General features: G+C 47.2%; 1 protein-coding gene across 6 annotated transcripts in view; it reads left to right on the top strand.

Annotated features, from left to right (window-relative positions):
• The window catches only part of klhl29 (kelch-like family member 29), a 732,755-nt gene extending 720,716 nt beyond the window's left edge, over positions 1-12,039 (top strand). For all 6 annotated transcript variants that reach the window (XM_085996817.1, XM_085996816.1, XM_085996818.1 and 3 more), the window contains one exon: positions 10,931-12,039. In XM_085996817.1, coding sequence (XP_085852943.1) covers positions 10,931-11,114 — 184 coding nt within the window. In that variant the 3' untranslated portion in view covers positions 11,115-12,039. The remainder of the gene's footprint in view (positions 1-10,930) is intronic.
• Positions 12,040-12,483: the final 444 nt, after the last annotated feature.

Below are 12,483 nucleotides of genomic sequence, written 5' to 3'. Positions count from 1 at the left end.
CATCTTCCAAAATTCTATAGACTCTGGAACAGTTCCCATGGATTGGAGGATAGCTAATGTAACCCCACTATTTAAAAAGGATGGTAGAGAGAAAACGGGTAATTATAGACCGGTAAGCCTGACATTGGTAGTGCAGAAAATGCTGGAGTCCATTATCTATATATATAAATCGGTACTTCTGTCATTCTGTCTATCTGTCTATCTGTCTGTCATCGCGTGTGCGTTGCGGGTATGCACTCGAAAGTTACAGGGCGTACCTACGCGCGCGTTACCTCCAAAGAAAGCTTACGCTTCCGAGACGGTTTTAAGCGTATTTACGTTTCGGCCGGGCTAAAATTGCGCCCGCGGTATCCCAAAAACCTTCAACATTCCGCTCATTAGCATCTCATTATCCGCTCATTAGCGACAGAGTGACCTCGAGCTCGACCAATCGTACACCGGGTTGCTGGCGTGTGCCGCCGGGCCAATCGGTGCGCGTGTGGCCGGGCTTTATCGTTCTGAACCGAGGTGAGTCGCCGCCATCTTGATTCCAAACTTTTCCTTTCTTTTTCCCGCTTTCTGCGTCTTAAAAAAAAAACGTTGCTTTTAAAACACATATTGTTTTAAAAAAAAATGATTTAGAAAGTAATTAACTTATCTAATCTCATTAATTTTCCTACCTTTCCCCGTTTTTCCAGGTAGGCCTAGAAGCCTCGGCGTCTCCTCCGCACCCACGCCCGAGCTAGGCACCTCCCGGCCCCACTCGAAGGCTGGAGGGCCGAGCCTCAGCCCAGCGCCGCTAGGGTGCGCGCGCAGCAGGAGCTGAGACGTCTCTCTCTGCCGGGGCTTGCTGAGCGTCCAGCGTTACCCTGGCAACGGGCGCAATCGGCGGTCTTCACCTCGGGGGGAGGGGGGGGCGGCCGTGACCCTCGCGGGGGGGCCGCGACCCTCGGGGGGGGCCGCGCGCGCGCAGCAGGAGCAGCTGAGACGCGGCGTCTCTCTCTCTGGCTTGGTCAGCGTCACGGTTGCCCTGGCAACCGGGCCCGCCGGCCGAGAGAGACGCCGCGTCTCAGCTCCTGCTGCGCGCGCAATCGGCGGTCTTCACCTCCGGGGGGGGGCGCGACCCACGGGGGGGGGGTCGCGACCCTTGTGGGCCGCGACCCTCGGGGGGGGCGCCCGCCGCCCTCCCTCCCCTCCATCCCCCCTCCCCTCCCCCGCCCTTCCCCCCCCGCCCTCCCTCCCCCCCTGCCCTCCCTTCCTCCCCCCCGCCCTCCCTCCCCCTCCTCCCTCCCCCTCCCTCCCTTCCCCGCCTTCCCCCTCCCTCCCTTCCCCGCCCTCCCTTCCCCTCCCCCTCCCCTCCCCTCCCTCTCTTCCCCCCACCCTCCCCTCCCTCTCTTCCCCCCAGTCGCACTCTCTCTTCCCCCCAGTCGCTCTCTCTCTTCCCCCCAGTCGCTCTCTCTCTCTCTCTTCCAACAACAACATGCCCTCGAAAAAGCCTCGGCACCGCCGGGCACTTCAGCTATACTGTATATACTGGGTGACTCTCTCTCTCTGTATTTATACTGTATATACTGGGTGACGCTCACTCTGTATTTATCTATATATATATAAATATATATATAGATAAATATATATATATAAATCGGTACTTCTGTCTGTCTGTCATCGCGTGTGCGTCTGTCGGGTATGCGCTCGAAAGTTACAGGGCGTACCTACGCGCGCGTTACCTCCAAAGAAAGCTTACACTTCCGAGACGGTTTTAAGCGTATTTAGGTTTCGGCCAGGCTAAAATCGCGCCCGCGGTATCCCAGAAACCTTAACATTCCGCTCATTAGCATCTCATTATCCGCTCATTAGCGACAGAGTGACCTCGAGCTCGACCAGTCGTACGCCGGGTTGCTGGCGTGTGCCGCCGGGCCAATCGGTGCGTGTGTGGCCGGGTCTTATCCTTCTGAACCGAGGTGAGTCGCCGCCATCTTGATTCCAAACTTTTCCTTTCTTATTCCCGCTTTCTGCGTCTTAAAAAAAAACGTTGCTTTTAAAACACATATTGTTTTTAAAAAAAATGATTTACAAAGTAATTAACTTATCTAATCTCATTAATTTTCCTACCTTTCCCCGTTATTCCAGGTAGGCCTAGAAGCCTCGGCGTCTCCTCTGCACCCACGCCCGAGCTAGGCACCTCCCGGCCCCACTTGAAGGCTGGAGGGCCGAGCCTCAGCCCAGCGCCGCTAGGGTGCGCGCGCAGCAGGAGCTGAGACGCGGCGTCTCTCTCTGGCTCGGCCGGGGGACGGGGCTTGCTGAGCGTCCAGCGTTACCCTGGCAACCGGGCCCGCCAGCCGTCTCGCATAGCCGCAATCGGCGGTCTTCACTTTGGGGGGGGGGGGCCGCGAGCCTCGGGGGGGGTGCCGCGACCCTCGGGGGGGGGCCGCGAGCTTCGGGAGGGGCCGCGACCCTCGGGGGGGCCACGCGCGCAGCAGGAGCAGCTGAGACGCGGCGTCTCTCTGGCTCGGCCGGGGGGGCGGGGCTTGGTCAGCGTCACGGTTACCGTGGCAACCGGGCCCGCCGGCCGAGCCAGAGAGAGACGCCGCGTCTCAGCTCCTGCTGCGCGCGCAATCGGCGGTCTTCACCTCGGGGGGGGGGGGGGGCCGCGACCCTCGGGGAGGGCCGCGACCCTCGGGGGGGACGCGACCCTCGGGCGGGGGGCCACGACCCTCGGGGGGGCCGCGGCCCTCGGGGGGTGGGGCCGCGACCCTCGGGGGGGCCCACCGCCCTCCCTCCCCCCCCGCCCTCCCTTCCCCCCTCCCCCCCCGCCCTCCCTTCCCCCCTTTTTCCCCCCTCCCTTCCCCCCGCCCTCCCTTCCCCCCTCCCTTCTCCCCACCCTCCGTTCCCCCCCACCGCCCTCCCCTCCCCCCCGCCCTCCCTTCCCCGCCCTCCCCTCCCCTCCCCCTCCCCACCCCCTCCCCTCCCCTCTCCCCCCTCCCCTCCTCCCCCTCCCCTCCCCTCCCCCTCCCCCCCTCCCCTCCCCTCCCTCTCTTCCCCCCAGTCGCTCTCTCTCTTCCCCCCCAGTCGCGCTCTCTCTTCCCCCCAGTCGCTCTCTCTCTCTCTTCCAACAACAACATGCCCTCAAAAGACCCTCGGCACCGCCGGGCACTTCAGCTAGTAAAAGATGTAATAGCAGAGCACTTGGAAAGCAGTGACAGGATCGGACAAAGTCAACATGGATTTACAAAAGGTAAATCATGCTTGACTAATCTACTGGAATTTTTTGAGGATGTAACTGGCAGAATAGATAAGGGAGAACCAGTGGATGTGGTGTATTTGGACTTTCAGAAGGCTTTTGATAAGGTCCCGCATAAGAGATTAGCATACAAAGTTAAAGCACATGGGATTGGGGGTAAGGTACTGTCTTGGATAGAGAACTGGTTGGCAGACAGGAAGCAAAGAGTTGGAATAAACGGGTCTTTTTCCGAGTGGCAGGCAGTGACTAGTGGGGTACCGCAGGGATCGGTGCTAGGACCCCAGCTATTCACAATATATATAAATGATCTAGACAAGGGAACTAGATGTAATATCTCCAAGTTTGCGGATGACACAAAAGTGGGTGGGCGTGTGTGCTGTGAGGAGGATGCAGAGAAACTCCAGTATGATTTGGAGACGTTGGGTGATTGGGCAGATGCATGGCAAATGCAGTATAATGTGGATAAATGCGAGGTTATCCACTTTGGTGGCAAAAACAGGAAGACAGATTATTATCTGAATGGCAATAGATTGGGAAAAGGGGAAGTGCAACGAGACCTGGGTATCCTTGTGCACCAGTCGCTGAAGGTAAGCATGCAGGGGCAGCAGGCGGTTAAGGTGGCAAATGGTATGTTGGCCTTCATAGCGAGAGGATTCGAGTGCAGGAGCAAGGATGTCTTGCTGCAGTTGTACAGGACCTTGGTCAGACCACATCTTGAGTATTGTGTGCAGTTTTGGTCACCTTATCTGAGGAAGGATGTTCTTGCCATGGAGGGAGTGCAGCGAAGATTCACCAGACTGATACCTGGGATGGCAGGAATGACGTATGAGGAGAGATTGGGTCGATTAGGCTTATATACGCTAGAGTTTAGAAGAATGAGAGGGGATCTCATTGAAACTTATAAAATTCTAACAAGAGTAGACAGACTAGATGCAGGCAGGATGTTCCCGATGGCAGTGGAGTCCAGAACCAGGGGTCACAGTCTAAGGATAAGGGGTAAGCCATTTAGGACTGAGATGAGGAGTAATTTCTTCACCCAGAGAGTGGTGAACCTGTGGAATTCTCTGCCACACAGGGCAGTTGAGGCCAATTCATTAAATATATTCAAGAAGGAGTTGTATATATTTCTTGAGGCTAAAAGGATCAAGGGATATGGGGAGAAAGCAGGGACAGGGTACTGAATTTGGATGATCAGCCATGATCTCATTAACTGGCGGAGCGGGCTCGAGGGGCCGAATGGCCTACTCCTGCTCCTATCTTCTATGTTTCTATACCTAGCACAAAGGAAGATGGTTGTAGTGGTTGAAGGTCAATCATCGCAGCCCCAGGACATCGCTGCAGGAGTTTCTCAGGGCAGTGTCCTAGGCCCAACCATCTTCAGCTGCTTCATCAATGACCTTCCCTCCAACATAAGTTCAGAAATGGGGATGTTCGCTGATGACTGCACAGTGTTCAGTGCCATTCACAACTCCTCGGATAATGAAGCAGTCCATGCCTGCATGCAACAGGACCTGGATGACATTCAGGCTTGGGCTAATAGGTGGCAGGTAACATTTGCGCCACACAAGTGCCAGGCAATGACTATCTCCAACAAGCGAGAGTCTAACCACCGCCCCTTGACATTCAACAGCATTACCATTGCCAAATCCCCCACCATCAACATCCTGAGGGTCAGAAACTTAACTGGACCAGCCACATAAATACTGTGGCAACAGGAGCCGGTCAGATGCTGGGTATTCTGCGGCGAGTGTCTCACCTCCTGACTCCCCAAAGCCTTTCCATCATCTACAAGGCACAGGTAAGGAGTGTGATGGAATACTCTCCACATGCCTGAATGAGTGCTGCTCCAACAACACTCAAGAAGCTCGACATTATCCAAGACAAAGCCGCCCGGTTGATTGGCACCCCATCCACCACCTTAAACATTCACTCCCTCCAGCACCGGCGTACCGTGGCTGCAGTGTGTACCATCTACAAGATGCACTGCAGCAACTTGCCAAGGCTTCTTCAGCAGCACCTCCCAAACCCGAGACCTCTTCCTAGAAGGACAAGGACAGCAGGTACATGGGAACACCACCACCTCCAAGTTCCCTTCTAAGTCACACACCATCTTGACTTAGAAGTATATCGCCAATCCTTCATCATCACTGGGTCAAAATCCTGGAACTCGCTAACTAATAGCACTGGGGGAGTATCTTCACCACAAGGACTGCAGCGGTTCAAGAAGGCGGCTCACCACCACCTTCTCAAGGGCAATTAGGGATGGGCAATAAATGCTGGCCTTGCCAGTGATGCCCACATCCCATAAACGAATAAAAAAATATATACTAAGTTAGGAGGCAGAGTAAGTTGTGTAGATGGGAGCAGGAATTTATAAAAGGACATAGACAGATTAAGTCTCTTCCCCAAAAGGCTGTGGATGCTGAGTCAATTGAAACTTTCAAGACTGAGATTGACAGATCTTTATTAGGTAAGGGTATCAAGGGATATGGATGAAAGGCAGGTAAATGGAGTTGAGGTTGAATGGCAGAACAGGCTCAAGGGGCTGAATGGCCTACTCCTGTTCCTGTGTTTCTACGGCAAAACGATATGAATTGCATTGAAAGGCATTATTGCAGATAATAACATTAAGAAAGTCTTTCTCAAATAGAAAAAAAGATTTGCTAAACATTTTTTCAAAAAGAAAATGCTCTTTTAACTGCCAGCATTGCTGGTAATTTTTAGTTTGCCAATTGGAATTCAATATTATAAACTAATTATATTTCCTGATAGATCTCATTTCATTACAGCATAATCCATAACTTATTCACACTTTCATCTGGAATCAGAAATACCACAGACAAGAAACCCTCACACTGCTTAATAAGCAGGCAGTATCCGCACTCCCCAGCCCACTTCCAGTGTCTCATGGTTCCCCGATTTGCTCTGTAGTTGTACCCACATGATAGTCTCTGCCTCGGCTACGGTCCAAGCAGGAAGCTGATGTCCCTAACCCTTTGACTAATAGGCTAACATAAATGGTGGAAGATATATTACACCATCTAATGTTACAGCAGGACGAATTCCAGCTAACAGCATCACATCCATAAATAGCTACAGATCAGACATGTGTTGAGAATGTAAACTGGATCCTTTCATGTCTGGAAGCAGAGTTTAGATCTCTGATGGCTGCAACAGTTTTAAATTAAATGCGTTTACACAATCTCAGTTTAATGGAGTTCACACCATAAATCTGCCCAAAAATGTGCAGAAATTGGGAGTTTGTCAGAAGAGTTATGAGGATAGGATAGCTGCTGTGGAAGTGGAAATGGAAATGTCACAATGTAGTAGCTGGTGGTCTCCTGAGGCTGAGATTCAGGCATATTGGTGAAGCACAATAAGTATTCCTCAAACACTGGAGGAATGTAATCCTTCCCATTCTAGTAGAAGAGACTACGTTTCTTTTTTTACAGAGTATGTGAAAGATGGGGAGTTAGTTGGAAGGAAAGGTCTTAAAGAAAGCCTGTCTCTTCCCCCCACCACCCACACAATTCCCTGAAACATAGTACTTGAAGGAAAGTTGATATTCTGCATCATACTAGGGAATGTATTGCATATTTAATGCTGAAAATATAGATTATTTCTCAAGGTACTGGTGCATAAAGGAAATAAACTAATTAAAATCTAATTTAAAAATTAAAATCCTTCATAGTAGATGCTGCAATTTCAGATTTCAAAACTCTTGCTTTTGGATTAAGGTTTTATATTTTTGATATATTATTTAGATAAATTATTTTACACACTAATCCATGAAACAGTAAGAGAATATTGTATACAGCTCCAGCTCAGATTTTAAACATCTGTATTTATACACAGTTTCATAGCATCAATGTACCTACAACGAGCATCTGACATAGAAGGGCTCTTAGGGACTAGATGGTCAGTATGCACAAATGTAATGTTTTTTCCCTTTTTGCACCAGCACCTTGAGAGATAGTCTACATTTTCAACATTAAATATGCTGGCACATATGGTATAGAAAAGAGAATGTGACCATGGCATAATGCCCGTCACATACCATTTTACCCTTATTCGATGCATTCCTTTAGCTTTTTCATTGTCCTACTGTACAGTGTGTACAGAATGCAGCAGTGACATCTAGCTGTGGGGCACGCACACAAGCTGTGTTTTGGAAGAGTGAAAGCTAACAGTGAGCACTTTTAATGGGGCTCTGTCAAAAGTGTTTAGCAAATCATTTTTGTTTGAGGAGGGAGAAGAACCTCGTGCTCATGGCACTTACATCATTCTCGGGTGAAACGATACCATTCACATCATTACATTAAACCTCTAGTACCTAACCAAAGTAACTCTTTTTCATGTACGAGTCCAAAAAAATAAGTGTGGCCAAGTTATTCAACCACCACAGCAAAAACCGACCCAGTCCTCACTCAACATTCATACCAGTGAGAAGCAGGAACCCTGTCATTTTTTCCTCTTTCTTAGCCTGGGAACACTTAGGCTGATTATAGGGCACAGCACTGAGATCAGGTAACTTGAACAAAGAAACTTGCATTAATATAGCGTCTTATCATGTCTTTCGGAAACATCCTAAAGTGTTTCACGTGCAATTAATTACTTTGAAGTGCAGTGACTGTTCGGTAGGCAAACTCAGCACGAATATCAGCAATTTGACCTTCCTGCTTTAGGCAAAACAATTTTTCACAAAGATGATGCCTTTTAATTGAACAGTAATTAAATTTTTTCTTGCCTTAACATTAATCATTTTCAATTCAATAGAATACAAATGGTTACAAATCAATAAAACTGAAGAAACTAAAAAGTGATCCTGAAAGAACAAATGAAGTGTTATTCAGAGCAAAGGAACCTTCATTTAAAGAGGTGCTTTCCTAAGCAAATTTCTCATAGTACAGTTTCATCCATCACATTAAAAAATGCAAGTCATTTCATGTCTAAGGAATTAAAGAGGATAAAGAAATAACTTGCATTTATATAACGCCTTTCATGACCTCAGGACATCCTAAATTGCTTTACAGCCAATTAAGTACTTTTGAAGTGTAATTACAGTTATAATGTAGGTAAAACGGCAGCCAATTTGTGCACAGCAAGGTCCCACAAACAGCAATAAAATAAATGACCAGATCATCTGTTTTAGGCGTTGGTTGAGAAATAAATTTGGCCAGGACACCGGGAGAACTCTCCTGCTCTTCTTCAACTAGTGCAATGGGATATGTTACATTCACCTGTGTGGGTAGACAGGTCCTTGACTTAACAACACCTCCAACAGTGCAGCACTTCCTCAGCATTGCACTGAAGTGTCAGCCTAGGTTATGTGCTCAAATCTCTAGAGTGGAGCTTGAACCCACAACCTTGTGACTCAGAGGCGAGAGCACCACCAATGAGTCAAAAGTATTTCATTGTGAGATGGAGGCTGGCTATCCAATTTAGGAACAGTAGTCACCAGTTAGTGATACCCAGTCTACCTCATGAGGAATGTTTCCTCTCATTTTTTTCCTGCATGGGCCCTTTAGATTTGCTGCACAGCTGCTGTACGGTATCTCTTCCAGCAGCAGCAGCTGGTGAGCAGCCCACGCAGGACCTCGCAATTGATGCGCGGCCACGCACCTTAGGGGGAACATTGCTCATGAGTAAAACTTTTGAAAGCATCAAATGTTCAATATGTAGTAGAATTCTTTTACTCCTGCAGCAGCTCAGTGAGTTTATCCAGTTGGTAGCTGAGCCATACAGACAAGGAAAGCACTAGGCTTACTGCTCCTGATCACTATCCAGCAACCCTTGCTGAAAGTGCGAGGGCGAGGTCGGTAACAGGTTCAGTTGTCCACTTTTAAGAGAAGATTCTTACATTGTACTTTACATAGCATATGTCTGATTAGAATATTGCTGTTACAGTGGAAATCATCCATTATTTAAGTTCATAAATAGTAGTGAATGTGCCTCATGAGACCAATGTAAAACAATAAGAACATAAAAAATAGGAGCAGAAGTAGGCCATTCGGCCCTTCGAGCCTGTTCCACCATTCAATGAGATCATGGCTGATCAATGATTGTAGTCGCGAAACATCTGGTCATTATGTATTAATAGATTATTTTATGCTGTGGCATTGGCATTGCTCATCTAGTACTAACACTATTTACACAACAGAGAGTGTGCAGTTGCATCACTATTATCAAATCAAATCAATTTTATTTGCCATATGTATTACTACAATGGAATATTTTTACTCCCCGATCACTTCCACAATAGGCTGTGGGAGCTCACAGAGACACGTCGCTATTCTACAGCGCCATGTTCAGTAAAAGTCAATTCAATTGCGTCCAATGGCAGTGGGAACGCGATGTCCATCAGCCGCTCCGTCTCCGCGGACTCCTCCTCCCTGTTGCCGGCTCCACAATATGGTGTCCTTCTTCTCACGCTCACCGTCTGGCCTCAGGTCTCCATGCCCAGTTCTCCCTCCTTCCCCATGAACTGCGAGCTTCCCGCACTGTCGCCGGTTCAAATTTGCAACAGCCCGGGGCCTGCCTCTCACGCTCACGCCCGGCCTCCAACCGCCATGTCTGGCTCCCCTCCTCCTAGTCCGAAATAGAAATTCACGACGAGGAGCTGCCGGGCGATGTGCCGAAGCGGGTCTTCGTGGCTGCTGCTGCCGCTTCCCGCTGCTGCGCTGCCTCCGCCCGACTCGCCGAACACATTGCTCCGGCATCGGGAGCGGGGGGTGCGGGCCGTCCGAAGCAGGAGAGCGCTTAGCTCTGGACCGCCTCGGTCGCCATCATATTGGTTTGCACTCGATCCTGTTTACCAGAGATACGTGAATCTCTCCAGCAGTACTAGTGTCTCTTCTTCTTCTATTAGTTGGGAGGGACAGGTGGAAAAATGCCAAAAATGTTGTTTTAATACAAATAAAAGAAAGAGAGCTTAACATCAGCTTCAGTTATGCTACAGCCTATCCAAAGTCAAGTCACATTGACACCAAGAGGATGGAACTGAGGTGTTTTACTGCATTGTTAGTCCTGACACAACTAAACACTTAGTTGCACTAGCACCAAACATCGTATGTGACAACAGGATTAGTTACACATTTTAAAAACATTCAGCTTTTAAAAGAACTCTGGTGCAGGAATCAGTCTGAGGATTGAGTACTGAAGAAACTGAAATCAGTTTCTAATCCTGTTCACAACCAGAAAATACTGAGAATGATGTACCTTCTTTGGATTGGAATTGTTGCATCAGTGTCAACAATGCTGCAAATTCCAACTGAGCTTTTTTTTCAACTGAATTTGATTTCATTTCATCAAACTCTCAGTAGGTAATAACAACAGAAAATGCTGGAAAAACTCAGACATCTGCAGTATTTTGCTATCGTCTCAGTAGGTAATGTTCACTTAGATGCTTCTCAATTTAGTGACATTTTGTTGTGTGTGGGATTTCAATATACTGATCAGTCAAAAAAAATGTTTTCCAGTGAAAAGATATCCTATTCTTACAATTATGTGTGTACAACATTGTAGAATAAGTCATTTTGTTGCTGCGGCATGACAATAATTGTAAACAAAAATCAAAAGTATTCAGCGACCTCTGTATACTGCATAGGTGTTCCTGGATGTTTGGTGATTGAAAATTTACTCTTGTGCTTTGTAAATTACATTATGATGATAAATTGAATAGTTCACTCATAACAATTGTCTGTGTTACAGTGCCGTGGTACTGGATGGCAAAATCTATGCTACAGGAGGAATCGTCAGTAGTGAAGGACCTGCATTGGGAAACATGGAAACGTATGATCCCCGCACTAACAATTGGACACTCCTGCCAAATATGCCATGCCCAGTGTTCAGGCACGGGTGTGTGGTCATCAAAAAATACATTCAAAGTGGTTGACACTGTGACATGATAGCAGTTCCTGAGTTGTTTTATTCTGCCGTAGCAGTGCTTTAAAACAATGAACATGTTGCTCTTTACTGTCTACATTGAATGTAGATTTCATACTCACCATTAGGTGAAATAGGGCAGAAATCCCTATGGATGTATTATAATATAACTTATGGTACTTCTAGTAGTGTCACAAGACATGGCACTTGTCTTAGATATTGGGCAATTCAGGTATGAATGCCTGCTTTATAACAATCATCAGTTTTGCTTTCAAACAGTTACCTTTATATTGTTAAAGGCCATTTAGAAGGTAAATCGGTTTGTAGAGTGTGATATCTACAGTCCCAGAGCGTAGCAGCATGTACTCTATTCACTAAAAGGCAAGACGCAGTCCTACGGACCACAAGAAATCCTAGAGAATGTGGTGACGATCTCAAGCAATCCAATTGTACACAGAGACAACACCAACAGGAAGCTTGGATAGTTCCATAAATTGTGCACGTCTAACCATGAACAGCAGCAGAAAACTACACTGAAAGTTATGCAATCAGTATCAAAGCCAATACTAGAAAAACAAAAGCAAATCATGTCTAGAGGCAGTTTTCTCCAATTACATGAAATATCAGCTGCAAGACCAGTCAAAAAAAATTGAAAATGCAAATGATTTTTGGAAGGAAACTATATTTGAAAGAGGAATTTTAGATCCCCTTTCTTTTATTATCAGTGGTGGTGATTTTAAACAACACCTCGAGGTGTGTAATGCTGTTTTCTGAATTGTTATTGAGAGGCAAGAGCAGTGAGATTAATGCCATGAGTGTTCAGAGGGTGTAGCTGTAATGTCTTACGTTGCCATCTGTATTGATTTTTTTCATGTTTATATCATAGATGACATATAACAAACTTGCTGCGCTACAATAAATATGCATAGACCTAGTATTTGTTTCTGTAATCCCTTTTACAGCAGCCAATGTAAAAGTGCCATTTAGCTGGGGGATATTTTCACTTATGTTTCATTTTAGGTCATCACATGAAAGCACCTGGACATTCTATACCCATGTTATTCAAAAAAAAATGCTAAAACTAAGCAAGGCAAAAGATTCTAATCTCAAGGTTTTCTTTTAGAAAGGTACAAATTTTATCCTGGTAAAATAATTCTCCATACAATATTACACTTAATTGTCACCATGTGACTAGTTTGCTCCTTGTATACAGTGGGGGAGGGGGGAGGAAAGAAGCTGCTGAAGCATTTACGTCTGGTATTAATGGCTCAATAGCAACTCGTAGGAGTAACAGATAATCTATATTGGCCCTCCAGCTATGGTAGAGTAGCTGATAGATATGAGTACTATGAGCCACGTTAATGATAGGAGCCATACTC

The sequence above is a fragment of the Somniosus microcephalus genome, chromosome 9, assembly GCF_052327205.1.
Source record: "Somniosus microcephalus isolate GS21.2 chromosome 9, FLI_Smic_1.0, whole genome shotgun sequence".
NCBI lineage: Eukaryota > Metazoa > Chordata > Chondrichthyes > Squaliformes > Somniosidae > Somniosus > Somniosus microcephalus.
Note: the sequence above shows the minus strand (reverse complement) of the source record. Positions and strands in the feature narration are given on the sequence as shown.